Source organism: Physella acuta, unplaced genomic scaffold (genome assembly GCF_028476545.2).
Source record: "Physella acuta isolate Inbredline_101_S28 unplaced genomic scaffold, ASM2847654v3 ptg000376l, whole genome shotgun sequence".
Classification (NCBI taxonomy): Eukaryota; Metazoa; Mollusca; class Gastropoda; family Physidae; genus Physella; species Physella acuta.
In genome coordinates, this window is record NW_026731895.1 from 116,559 (window position 1) to 130,377 (window position 13,819).

Genomic DNA, 13,819 nt, shown 5'->3' on the forward strand with positions numbered 1-13,819 from the left:
CTACCCAGTGAAAAATACAACAGATGGCGTATAACGTTTTGGTCATAATAAAGCTTAATATGGATTCTATCTACAAAACCTAATATCCGGTGAAATGTCGGGTTTGTTGACTCAGAAACAAATGCTGTCACGAAATTGCCCCCAAGGAAAAATAAAAGAAAACCTGTTTTAGTTTACGGTTTGCGCGCGCGTCTTAATGTTGAAATTAATACCAGGTTTGAATCCCTAATTGACCAGCACGATAATTTAGTTGAGTCTTCCCTAATCAGTTAACGACGGACAACCTGCCTTCTACGGAAGGGGACGTTTCTCGCTCACCACAAGCTGCGTCGCCTTTATGTCAGCATTAAGACGTGTCGCGGTCAAATAAACAGCCCCCAAACGTGGTCAACAGGACCACCGCAAACATATATTTAAGTATTGTGTCCCCTGAATTCTGCGGTGTAGCCACATTTTGCTACTTCCTGTCCGGCTGTGTGGTCAACAATATAATTACCATCCTCGGGCTGTGGGCAGGGGACTATTTAAAATCATATTTGGAAGAGGGATGGGATTTAATAGCAAACATAACGATGCTTTCAGTAAGAAACAAATTCTAAAATTACCTAAATATAACGGAGAAAAAAACAATTGTTAGGATAGTCTGATGTATAGAAAAAGTTAATCAATGTACATTTTGTAAAAATAAATTAATTAATTAACGAAAATACCATAAAATAATAAATGATTGACCTCTGTTACGACTTTTTTTAAAACATTGTTTTATAAGAATATTGTGAAAACCCAACAGTTTGATGTTTCCGACAGGCAAACATCCCCTTCATAGCCTGAGATACTGGGCTGTTACTGTAAAATTTATGAATACAATTCTGCTATTGAGTAGAGTGCGATTTCGTCACACCCACTCGTGATGCGGCTTAACCCCTCGCACCCCACTAGAGCTGCGAGGGCAGAGTCTTTTAACCCTACTGGCCCACAATTAAGTTTCTGTTTGTCTGGAAGGGTGTGTGCGACTCCCTGCAGTACAATGCTGGCCAAATATGGACGGCCCTGGAGTGCAATGAGGAAAACTTCTACGTATTCACGCTCGCAGCTGGCCGTCAAGTTTCTGTTTGGGTTATTGAAAACTTTCAAACAGCCAATCTGGCATTGTCCAACGCCAATTTTTCTAATGGTCAGTCTGTTTTCCGATGTAGTTAACCCGTATTGAAATACCGTTTTTGTTTCTGGCCAGGTCCTCGCTAGCGGGCGAGGAAAATCACAGGTTTCTCGCAATACCATCGAGGGCTTTGGTGTGGGTTACCCCGCCGGCAACAAAGATTTTGACCCTCTGGCGAGGCTCTTGAAAGCAGAGGGTGGAAGGCGGTTCCTACTTTCAGGTTGACAATGTGCAATCTGACTTTGTTTAAGAAGTCATACTGGCTCCAGTGGGTCTGTTAAAAGCCATCTCTTATTTTATAAAACTGGTTTAGTCGATTCGAAACACATTTTAAGTAAATATATAACATTTCACTATGCAAATTCTCTGACGTTATGGCATCAATATTTTGACCGGCATTTGAATATAATAGATAAAATATTAGTTTCCTTAAACCATATTCAAGGCTACACACGTCCCATGACATACCACATAGCTATAGGAGGATCGTCACAAAAATAATTCTTTCTAATAGAATAACGTTATCGATTGACATAGGAGAATTTGCCTTTCTTTCGACAACAGTGTAATCCATACTAGATTTCCGTGTCTTACGACAGCATAAGTCAAACTTTCCGTATCTAACTATAACACACACGTCAACTGCTATCTTTATACAACTTAAGCATTTTTAAACATAATTTATTCAGTGAAATTGTTCTGTGTTTTAGAAAAAGAAAACATTTAAATATTATTGCACTTCAAATTATTTTTTCATCTATCGCAGTGTTTCTTCCAGACTTTTTTCTCATGGGGGGGGGGGGGGGGCACTTGAAATTTTCGGGGGGGGGGGGGGGCGGCGGACACTGTTAAAAGTATATATTTTCTATATAAATTCCATTTCGTTTACGGGGGGGGGGGGTAGACATTCTTTGGGGGTCTCTGCCTGGAAGAAACTCTGATCACAAAAGCTTTGAATATTAAGTAATGGAGAATGTTTCAACTTTATCGACGTTTATTTGCAATTCGATTTAGGTTGACATTTGGAGTTAGGTACATGTTTGTTTTCGGGTAAGGTGCAAACTAGAATGAGTGTGGGAAAAATTTGCCACTGATATTTATAAGAAACATGATTTGCCACTAGAAAACAGATGGTCATGTTAAAAATGATATAGTTCTGTATTAAATGTAAGTAAAGTTCTCTTTTCGAACATGAAGGTCAATGTGGCAGGTGAAATAGAGTCCACCTGTTTCTGTGAACTCGGCATTTAAAGGGATATTGTGGTCAGCACTGTGTTTAGCCGTCTTTGCTTTCCCTAACATTTGTTCGGTATCCATCAGGACTGGGGGGACTCAGGGAAGTTCTACTAACTTGAAAGCGGATTCGAACTCGGGACTGGTAGGATTGCAGTCTATCGCTCTATTACTAGGCCTACATGCTCATTTATAGAACCTCAAATTATGAATGTAAGATTGTATACCATAGTTTGTTTGATCTATATATATAATTCTCCTCTTCGAGCCGTTAGAAAACAAGCTGCAAACGCTCTCCCTACCTCCCCACCCCTACATGGTTTTAGTGAGCTGTGTTCACTCTAAATGTTATTAATGTTTACAAGCAGAGCCAACGATTTTAAACGTAGGGGGGGGGGGAGGAAGGGGGGGGGGGTATGGTCCTTAACGAGCTACTTATAGTGTTTTAAAGAAATATTTTCAGTGTCAGCGTTGGTACTGTCGAATTCACAAATTATGAATTAGTGAAAATTAGAAACAACTAAATAGCGGCGTATGTTATGCCGCGGGCCGGCTCGTACACTTTATCTTGCCATATCTCCTATATGAAGAATTCAATCGTGAATGATCGAAAATATTGTTTTAAAGCAGAAGAGGGATGGCGATGCTCATGCCTTAAATGAGACGTGAAGGCAACACTAATAGCTCATCTTGACTTCGGTCACGCATGAATTCTGAAAACACCTGCAAGGCGGTGAAGTCGAGGTGACCACACCCCCGGTCAGCCCATTCTGGATGCTGCTGACCACTGGAAACTAATTTGCCGTTACGCTCCCCGCGGTGTTTCCCCTAGCCCCGGGGCTGCGGGGAGCGTTGGGCAACTGGTCAATGGCGACTACTAGAATTTGGTTTTTGACCACGGATGTACTTGAAATTGAATAAAACACAAAATTATTCGAAAACATTTTGCTCGATTTGGTCTCAATGGGTTTTGTTTCGTTTCCGGAACAGATTGGGTCCAGAAAGTGGATTATTATTTTTTTTAAAGTTGCATTGGAAGTCAGATTAAATTTCTTGTCAGATATTGTCTACTACGAACAAAAATGCGGATAAATAAATAATTTACAGCACTATACAAATAAAATAGTGCATTGCATAAGGTAAAAGGGGACCGAGCATCAAATAAAATAAAAAGGGAAGGGTTGCTTTTCTATTTAACGTATAACTTCGTTATACTTAATGTAATCGTTACAAAGACTTAGGCTGAATATTGTGTTGAAAGCGCGAGCCCTTGTAAATACAGGTGAGATGGGCCTAAAAACGTAGGCCTACTTCAAATAAGTAATTTCGAGGATGTAAAGAATTTATCAATGTAACAAAATATAGCAGTTTTCCCCGGATCGCCCCCCCCCCCCCCGTTTATTGTACACATTAGATATTTAGTTTGCCTTAAGAAATTACAAAGCCTACGCACCAGGCCTGTGTGTTGAGAAAATCTATTAATGTACTAAACTATTAATAATTCGTTAATATTTAAATTTAGAAACTGTTTTTGGCCTATGTTAACCAGCTCCCGATTTAGCAGGAATCAACGGTTGACTCAGACGGCGCCGTGTTTACATTACGTATGTGTAGTCAAACAACAAACCTTCTCTGTCCCTGTGACATTAACATAGTGGGGCCCCCCATAAATGGCATCACCCATCTAATTAGAGGGATTATGACTTTTGCGGGGTAGATGGTTCCGGGAGTGTGACGTCAGATATTTTGTATTTTTAAATTTACCTTTGGATGATGTTTGTATTGTGTGTGTAGGGTGGAGACTTTATCAAGGTCTGGCTTTCTGTAACAATAGGATAGGGCGTGGGGAATCAGCTAAATAATCGTGATGTTATTTATGGACGACCCTCCTAAGCGTAGCGTAGAGCAAACGTATGGCTTTGTGAGACAATGCAGTCCCTGTCTGATTTAATTAACGAACCCCACCCGGAAATTGTCGCACTTGGCGCGCGGAAAATGTCCACATCCGTTGGTCTGACTTCGCCATACGGCTCTACTGGCTCGGCTTATATTTTCTGCGGCTCCAGACGTCAGTGCCATGCGTAGATTGAGTGACACGTCACTTGACGTCAATCACACGACCACCGCCCACAGCGCGACCCTATTGATATCATTGATGGAGTCTCGCGAGATCTCGAACCTAAACAAAGACTTTGATTGGTCAAAGTATGCAGGGTCAAAAAGGATTTTTTTTTCTTTCTCGACTACAGCTGGTCGAACAAGCCACGTGAAGAGGTTGACTTTCTGGTGGAAAATAAATTCCCAAAAATTAGCGACACAAACTACCGCGCTGCAGTTCATTATAAGCAAACTTGTATAAAAAAAAGAGTCCCTTTTATGATGTTCAACCAGTGGCGTAGCCAGGATCGTCTCAAGGGGGGATTCCAATTTTTACCCGGGGACAAACTTTCGATTTGCACCCCCCCCCCTCAGACTTTTGATTTGCACCCCCCCCCCCTCTCAAACTTTCGATTTGCGCCCCCTCAGACTTTTGATTTGCACCCCCCCGTCATACTTATATATATATATATATATATATATATATATATATATATATATATATATATATATATATATATATATATATATACCTAGGGGTCTATGGGGGGTTATGACCCCCTAACCCCCCCCCCCCCTGCCTACGCCACTGTGTTCAACTACCTGCCCAGTAGGGCCTACCGCTCTGCCAGGTTTTACTTGTGCAACATGTTGATCAAGCAATGCGAACTTTTGCACTTAAACCGTATGCTAAGATACGTCCCATAAATTTTAGACAGTTGGCTATCTTATGCTAACTCGCGTTCTGTCATTGAATATCTGGAATCAGAGACGCCAGTACGCAGTTATGATAAATTAGCGGTCGTTGTGTCCAATAGGGCTGGTAAGTAGGTCACCAACCAGTTCTATGGCTCATGACGGTTTTATTGAGCCGTAGAACTGGTTGGTGACCTACTTACCAGCCCTATTGCCGACATTTAGTCGCAGTCCCAGCATACCTAGCAAAAGTAAAAATAAAGTTAAAATTTTAAACCCACTAAATTGTTACACTAATATTTGACCAACATCCCCCCCCCAAATGTTTCTACATTAGTTTGCATTATGACGCCCCCCCCCTTCCCCCCATTTAGCCCATAGATCCACCTATGTTGAGTGCTGTTTTTTTTCTCTAGCCCAAATACCGGAAGCCATTTGTCTGGATCCAATATGTCGGGGGCTATTTTTTCGGGAGCCCGATAGTCGTTGGTCCTCTTTTTAGCCAGTAGTCATTTTGTGGGATACCTTTTAATTTAAAGGTGCTATTTCGACCGTATCGTTTTGCCTGAAACGTTTTGACTTTGCACCTTGGTCTCGTCTCTTTCGCTCTCGTAAAGTTCCGGTACATACTATACATAGTCTAACGGCTAATACCTGTAGGCCTACACACCGGCGTAGCTTACACAGTGTGTTTGATCTTAGCTACCAAACAGTAACGGTAACTCTTTGATCATTTGTGTTGTGTAAATTCCGGTCACGTGACTGCCAAGTGTCGCAAGATGGAGTACTACTTCGTAAATAGTTGAGCCACTAACGTAAACAGTATGGGCATTATGTTTTATCTTTCACATTTGCATTAAAACAGTTTGTTTCTTTAAAAGAATCATCTAATTTGCTAATTCATATGTGATTGTGTTGGAAGCAATAAAAACGAAATTGATTTTATAACGCATACCACCATAACTCTGCTTTCTGCATATTCAACTTTTTAATTTTTTTTTCCACACTTAACTTACTAGATTTTCCTCTACTTAGCCTCAACTCCTCAACTCACTGCAGTGACTTGTGACTTTACATTACAAAGTTAGTGACATGATCACAACTCTGTCTATGGCACTGTCACTGACGTAACCATAAAAAGAGAAGATTCTCAAGCTAGACTAGTACCAAAGACTTACAGACTGAGACAGAAGTCAGTAGACTTGAGTAGACTACATTAGACTACTTATCACAACTTAATGAACTTATAAGTAGGCCTATCTATTAATCTAAAACTTAAAAGTATCTATAGACTATAGAGTCTAGACTTATAGACTTTGAATAGGGCCACTTACTTACTTCAATACTTAAATTCTAGCACTGGGCTGGGATAGATCTATCGGTAATCTATCGTTTTGGGTACGTAAAATCGCCCGCGGCTATTTATGTACGAAAACGTTTCCTCATTGTCAAGGCTTTAATAGAAGTATATTGTCATACTTTTGTGTCAAATATTATAGATAAATGAATAATAAACCTAAATCAATGGCTAAATATATCGGTATAGGCCAGAAATTAACTTTAAACAGCAGTGTCTGAGAGCAAGATTTGCTATATAAACAGCAGCCATTTGTAAAATAGAGTGGCTTCCCCCTGAATCTGGCGCTTAAAGCTTATAAAAATAAAACTTAGACAAGATGGCTGCTATAGTAAATGAGCATGGTTGCATCTGTTGGAAACATCGCTAGTCTTCATTTATTACTGAACAGTTTTAATTCAATTGTTTAAAAACAGGTACATAAATGAATCAAGGAAACATTTTTGAATTTTTAAAAACATAAATCCTCCTCAAAATGTGAAATAATTATTAAAATTTAAGGAGTCACCTGTTTTTCACATTACAAATCGCGGGCGATTTTACGTACCCAAAACGATAGATTACCGATCTATCATCTCTAGATCAAGTACTGGGTAGAAAATTGGAGCTAGTCACAGTAGTAGAGATCTAGCACTAATAATACAGCCACAGTTGTAGATCTAGTTTACTGATTACACTAAAGTTTCACTAAACTATTCAACACAGCAGTAAATTACTAAATAAACTCTACTAAAATCTGGGTGGGGAATTTTATGGTGATTGATTTTAAGAATATATATAGAAATGTATGCACTTTAATAAATAATAATGAGTAGATCTATAATATATAGTATGAAAAAATATAGTAGGCCTATATAGTATAGTAACATACTAATTGGACCTAGGCTCAGTCTTGAGTAATTTACTATCCTTCTGATCTAGCTTAGAAGAGGAGGGTGGGGGTCTAGCTTTGGTTGATGTCGATGTCATGTGTAGATTACTAAAACATTTGGATAATATTTAGAATTAACCCTTTGAATGATGAATCCCTAGCAGAATGACCCCCGGCCTGGCCTTAACCAACTGGTGGGCTTGTTGCATTGAGTTAAATAATATTTAGACCTAATTCAAAACAATAATATAAATAATCTCATGGAAATACCATTTCATAAAATTCATATGATTAGTTTGTTAGACCTTTTCAGTGAAAATGTCACCAGATCTATAAATATCTGACTAAAATGTTGAATTTTTAATTTTTTTATTGCAGTGTAAATATGTTAATATTATGAAACAAACAGATACAACCATTAAAATAGTGGTAAACAGTGTAATCATGGCGACATATTAATGCTGCAACAGGCTGGTACATATTGTAAGTGTTAGTAGTATCCTAAGTAAATAAAGACATTTGTTTTTATAGTGTTAATAATGTTAAGTAGAATTTACTGTTAATGTTTTTAGCTGTGTTTCTTAAGTTTCAGTTAAGTATTCATTGTGAACATGCTTTAACAGAATTTAGGTTAAACAGCAATTAGGACATCCTGTCTAATAAACAATGGCTACAAGTGATGTTGAGATGGAGCTGGAACAGCAGCAACTACAGATTCAACAACTAAAGGCATTAGTCAGAGAAAGAGATGAAGCTTTGCAACATAAAGAAAAAGAAATGCAGGTAGAAATATAATTTTTTAACAGAAACCACTAACATACAATTATTTATTTAAAGGAACCACCTGTTAAGGTAACCTTTTTACATAAATTAACTTTTTTTGTTAAAGGAAATGAATGCAAAAATGTCAAAACTTCGACTTCAAGCAAAAGCCAAAGCTGCAAGTGTCAAGAAAACACAGGCTCAAGATGCTAAAAAAGGTCTTGATGGTCCTGAAAAGGTGAGCTAGTTTATCAAACAGCCATGTTACCACTTTTTTTCAAACTTAGTTGACTGAGGATAAATACTTTTTCAAAGTTTGATACAGTTAATTATATTTTGACTACTAGGAATCACATGATGAGGGAGCTGCACCAGAGGAAGGAGCTAATTCCAATCAGGCTAGTAGAGCTAAAGCATTATTGCTTAAGCGAAAGTTAGAAGAAAAAGATCGTATCATCGCTGAAAAAGAGGAAGTGATTAGAGTTCGTGAAGCCCAGTTAGAGAATAAAGAAAAAATTCTACATGAACACGATGTCCTGATGCATGAATTGACTGAGCAGCTAGAAGAAAAAACTAAGACAATTGAGAATTTGCAGTCTGTTTCTGGAAGCACAGGGGATGAAGTGGTAAGACAACTGTGAAAAATATTGAATCAATGAAGTCAGAAGACATTGTATTTTTATATTGGCAATCTTTGATTATTATGGTGTCATATAAAAAATATAATTTTATAGATTATAATTTTTTTGATATCCTATATATTGTTGCAAGTTTTAAAATAAAAATTAGTAATTAAATCTTTTATTTAACTAGAACCAGATGCAACAGATGTATGCACAGATGGTTTATAAAGACCGTAAGATAATGGAGTTAAATACTAAGATACTTGATCAAGATAAACGAGTCATGGACCTGCAAGAATTTGTTGGAGAAAAGGACCAGGTCATACGTGGAAGAGATAAAGTTGTTGAGGTAAGCTGGGCACATTAAAGCCCCTGCAACCAATAGCTGCTACAAAAATACTTGAACTTTTTTGCAATGCATATTTTATGTGCTAAATTGCTAAATTTTCCATCTGTTGTAAACTTAAGGTCCTGCAAAATTCCATTAAAGAAAAAGACCAAGGTATACAGGACCAGTCTCTGTTAATTACAAAATTAACAGCACGAGTGGAGTCAATGAATGAAAGAGTGGATGTAATTTCTGAACAGCTGAGACACAAAGAACAGGAGTTGAAATCTGAGACTGAAAGGTTTCACATTAAACTGACAGAGTCACAGAAATACTTTGAGGAAATGCTCAAAGATTTGGATGAAGAAATCAAAAGGTTGGTGTGGCATTTAAACTCATTAATTCCGAGTCCATTTTTATTTTCATTTCTTATAATATATTTACATTAAGCACTGTCACAACATGTATTTGTTTTCCCAGATTACGGCATGTGATTGATGATAAAAATAATGATATTGCTTTACGAGAAAATGATGTAAGAGAGTTGATTTCCAAGCATGAAAGGGATATTGAAACTATAATGAGAAAGGAGAATGTTGACTTGCAAGACCATGCATTCCAGATGTTAGAAAACAAAATGAGGGATATAAATGAGGTGCTAGAAGGAAAGGTGAGCTGAACCATTGCACATTTTCTTTTATTATTACCATAAATGATTAATGGTAATATTAAAAAGATTTATTTAAGAGCTTTTTATACACACAAAGTAGCGTATAACAGAAAACAAATATTATAACTTAAGCTGTGATTGAATTTCTTTTTTCTACATTTGTGCTGAATACTATTTTTGATGACTGCTTTTTTCCCACATCAAGATCAAAGTTATCTCAGTTTTACAAAAAGAAAATGCTGAAAAGGACAGAGAACTTTCTGAAAGCAAGGACACTCAAAGACTTTTAAAAGAAAAACTTCAAATGACTTCTGAGCAAATGATGTTGTTGCAAGCAAATTTTATTGATAATGAAACACACTGGAAAGAAGAAAAAATAAGATTAGAAAACAGGCTAAAGGAAACACAAGAAAAACATGAAGTTGAGGTAATATACTGTTATATTATTTTTTGTACTAAAGTTTGTGTAAGTTGTATTTCTTTTGGTTCTTAAGCCATATTTAAAAAAAAAATCAATTTGTAAGGCATTGTTTTATTTTACTAAGGTATCAGAGAAAGATCTCCAGTTACAGACACTTCAGTCTACACTATTACAGTATCAGTCTTCATACAATCAAGCTTCAGAACAGTACAGTCGCCTTCAAGAATATTATCAAGCAGCTTTAGCTGGCAATGTTAAGCCAGAATATACAGAGGTAGTGTTATCGTTTTAAAATATTATTTGCTATTACTAGGTCTATTTTATATTATATTAAATTTGTATCTTGTTTTATAGTATTGTTTGGTATTACAAGGTCATACTTTTTTTTACAGGTTTCATCATCTGTAGATAGTCATAAAGAAACAATAGAAATACTAAATAATGAGTTGCATGAATCTAAACTAACTATAGAGAGACTAACAGCCAAGGTACTTAAGAGTATTCATTATTAATAAAAGTTAATTTCTTGTTTTTATGTATTTTCTTTCATTTTTGTTTAACTTAAAACTTAGTGTCCTTACTTGTGATTTGTCTTATTTCAGCTTAAAGAATTTGAATCCCATGCAGCAGAAGACACCACCAGTAAAAGTGATACCAAACATTTGAAAATGAAAGCACAAATGACTAATAAAATCAAAGCACTCGAAAAGCAATTGCAAGAGCTAAAAAATGTTAGTAATCATCTTTTTAAGCACAATTTAACAAGTGTATTGCTATTCGTATATACTTAAAAATAGTGGCATTTTATATTTTTAGTAATCCATGTACAATCAAACCATGTGAAACTCCACTATGTTATAGATAATAACAAAATAATAACCAACCTTGAATCAATTATTAATTTCACAAACTTGTTCAGTTACTCAGCTTTTAACAGCTTACTATAACAGAGCATGTAATTATCTAATAAATTAAATACCTGTTGGGAGAACCTGACTAATACATAAATGAAAAATGTGTGTAATGTAATTTGTAATAACTAAAAATAGCAATAGGCTGACATAAGTGTACATGTGCTATGTCCATGCAGCAATCCTATAATAATAATATTAAACTTGTGCAATGTTTCTGGTTGTATTTTCAGAATAATCAATCATCCGAAGATGTTACATTGTTAAACAATAAGGTCAAAGAACTGGAAGCAGACAAGGAAAAATTACAGCAGCAAGTTGTGGAGTTAAATGATAATACAGCATTACTAGGTATGTCAGGTGAAACTTATTTGAAACTGCTGCGTTAACGTGTGATCCTAGAATAGCCATATAGCCTTAACAAGATATAACAAAAAACTTTTTGTAACAGATTTTTACTTTCATTATAATATCATTGGCATCTACAGGAGAATTGAGAGCACAGATAGATGAGTTACAAGCTGTAGTTGATATGGTCCATGATCAGAAAGCCAGTCTTCAAACAGAACTTGAAGCTGCAAATAATGAAAAACAAAAGCTTACAGAAATAATTCAGGATCTAAAAACTTCTTTAAGCTCTGTAAGATTTTGTTGAATATTCTATCACTTATTTTCCCAATTTCTGTTTATATTTTATATAATACTATAAAATGTGTATGGTGATAATTAAAAAGAATGTAGTTTTTTTTACACATAAACAAATCATTGGTATTCCTCATTCAGTACTATTATCAGCTACACAAATTTAACAAGCATTTCATTTCTTGTCAGACTGAAGGAAATCAGGCACAGATATTACAGGATGCCAAATCAGCACAAAGACAAGCTGAAGCTGAACTGCAAGAATTGAAACTAAAGTGTGTAGAGCTTGAGAAAAGCAGAGAAGAAACTACAAATACAGTGGTAAGAAATATTAAACTTTTGGTTAAGTAGAGTCCTTGAGTTAAATCTAGAGCTTAAATTGTATATTTGTGTCTGTGTTCATAAAAAAGTTAAAATTAAAATTCTTCGTACTTTTTATAGGAGGATCAGTGTAATAAAATAGCATCCATAGAGGAGAAAGCAGAAAGTTTAAGAGTCAGCTTAGAAGATAAAGACAGAAGGATATTAGAACTGGAACAAGATAAAGTTGACTTGACTGATGCTTTGTCATCTGAAAAAGCTAGCAGCAAAAAGCAAAAGGAAGAAATAAATAATCTTTTGTTGAAATTATCAGCACTAGAAAAAGAGTTGGCTGATTTGAATACCAGTTTAGAGCAGGTCCAAGTGGAATTGAAATCTAGCCAGCAGGAAAAAGTAAGTGGATTTCTTATCTGCATGCATTGTACAATTGCCTGTTACATATATGAAAACTAATTGGTCATAGTATTATTGCATTTTTACACTATTTTTGGTTCTACTCTTAAAATTGATAAGAAAATGCAAATTTTACTAGGATATATCTTTAAATTTTTGCTTACATTCAACAAAGTTGCACATATGCTTACAAAAGCATTTTCTTATGTTTCTAGATAAAAGTTCTAATTGAAACAAAAACTCATCCACATTTTGTGAAGTGTTTTCATAACTTGCAGTGCAATAAAATTATTTAAAAAAAAATATACATAGAACCAAAAGTAGGTTATTTGAATATCAGTTATGCCTGATATTTTCTTCTCACATGTATATTCTCTCATTGGTCTAAGTGCTTTCACTGTCATTAGCATCTACTACAAACTCCAATTATTAATATCCTTTGTTCATTTGTTTTCTGAATATAAAAATACACAGTAATATTTTGTTTCACTTTTTTAATACAATCCCGTGGATGTCAGAGAACATCAAAAATAAAAAAATAATGTTTAAATTTTTTTTAATAAGCCTAGACGATATCAATGGATTGTATTTTTATAGGTAAAAAAAGCTTCGAAACAAAATATTTTTGGATTTTTTAATACATGTCCCAGAATTTATGCTTGCTTGCAGCTTGTCTAAATTTTATGCTACACTACTTTAGAAATTGTTTTGAAAGAAATATTTGCTTAATCAAAATCTTAATAATTCAATATTTGGTTGTAGTTGATTAGTGCTTGGTGTTCCATTCCACTACTAATTTCCATTAATGCCCAGCATCATCTAAAATAACTAACAAAATTAGTAACCATTGACAGCTAGCTAGTGTTAATAAAATGTAAAAAAAAAAAAAAAAGTTTCACTAAAAGTAAATCATTTTTAGCTTTACACGCGACTCATAATAGTAAGGGACACTTGAGTATTTTACTAGTAAAAGAATGATTTTCAAATAGAAACATATAAAACATTGTATGTAATGAAAAATAAATGAAAGGATCAACTATTAAAATGCTAAATGTAGCTAAGTATTCCAACTAGCAGCTTCAAAACATTTGTGTGAATTTAAATATTTTAATAGAGAAGCTACTATCTGTCATCTAAATTAAATTAAACAATATTGGTAATTTTTTAAAAGTACTAAAATGATATATGATGGTGCACGGGCTAAAGTGAATGAAAAACGCAGTGTAGTGAATTAATACCCTCAATTTAGTGTTTGCTAGTGATCAGAAAAATAAGAAACATGTACTTTTAAAAAAAATGACATCAAAATTCCCTTATTCAATATTATTATACTTA

The 13,819-nt window shown here is 35.2% G+C and overlaps 1 protein-coding gene across 1 annotated transcript in view; it reads left to right on the forward strand.

The window, feature by feature from the left end:
- The first annotated feature begins 5,942 nt into the window (after positions 1-5,942).
- The window catches only part of LOC131941913 (nesprin-1), a 39,337-nt gene continuing 31,460 nt past the window's right edge, over positions 5,943-13,819 (forward strand). Inside the window, exons 1-16 of the mRNA XM_059301520.1 lie at positions 5,943-6,007; positions 7,792-7,896; positions 8,037-8,196; positions 8,303-8,413; positions 8,523-8,801; positions 8,989-9,147; positions 9,267-9,502; positions 9,607-9,796; positions 10,002-10,223; positions 10,342-10,491; positions 10,610-10,705; positions 10,820-10,948; positions 11,362-11,479; positions 11,617-11,768; positions 11,960-12,091; positions 12,212-12,484. Of these exons, the coding sequence (XP_059157503.1) occupies positions 8,080-8,196; positions 8,303-8,413; positions 8,523-8,801; positions 8,989-9,147; positions 9,267-9,502; positions 9,607-9,796; positions 10,002-10,223; positions 10,342-10,491; positions 10,610-10,705; positions 10,820-10,948; positions 11,362-11,479; positions 11,617-11,768; positions 11,960-12,091; positions 12,212-12,484 (2,364 nt within the window). The 5' untranslated portion in view covers positions 5,943-6,007; positions 7,792-7,896; positions 8,037-8,079. The remainder of the gene's footprint in view (positions 6,008-7,791; positions 7,897-8,036; positions 8,197-8,302; positions 8,414-8,522; positions 8,802-8,988; positions 9,148-9,266; positions 9,503-9,606; positions 9,797-10,001; positions 10,224-10,341; positions 10,492-10,609; positions 10,706-10,819; positions 10,949-11,361; positions 11,480-11,616; positions 11,769-11,959; positions 12,092-12,211; positions 12,485-13,819) is intronic.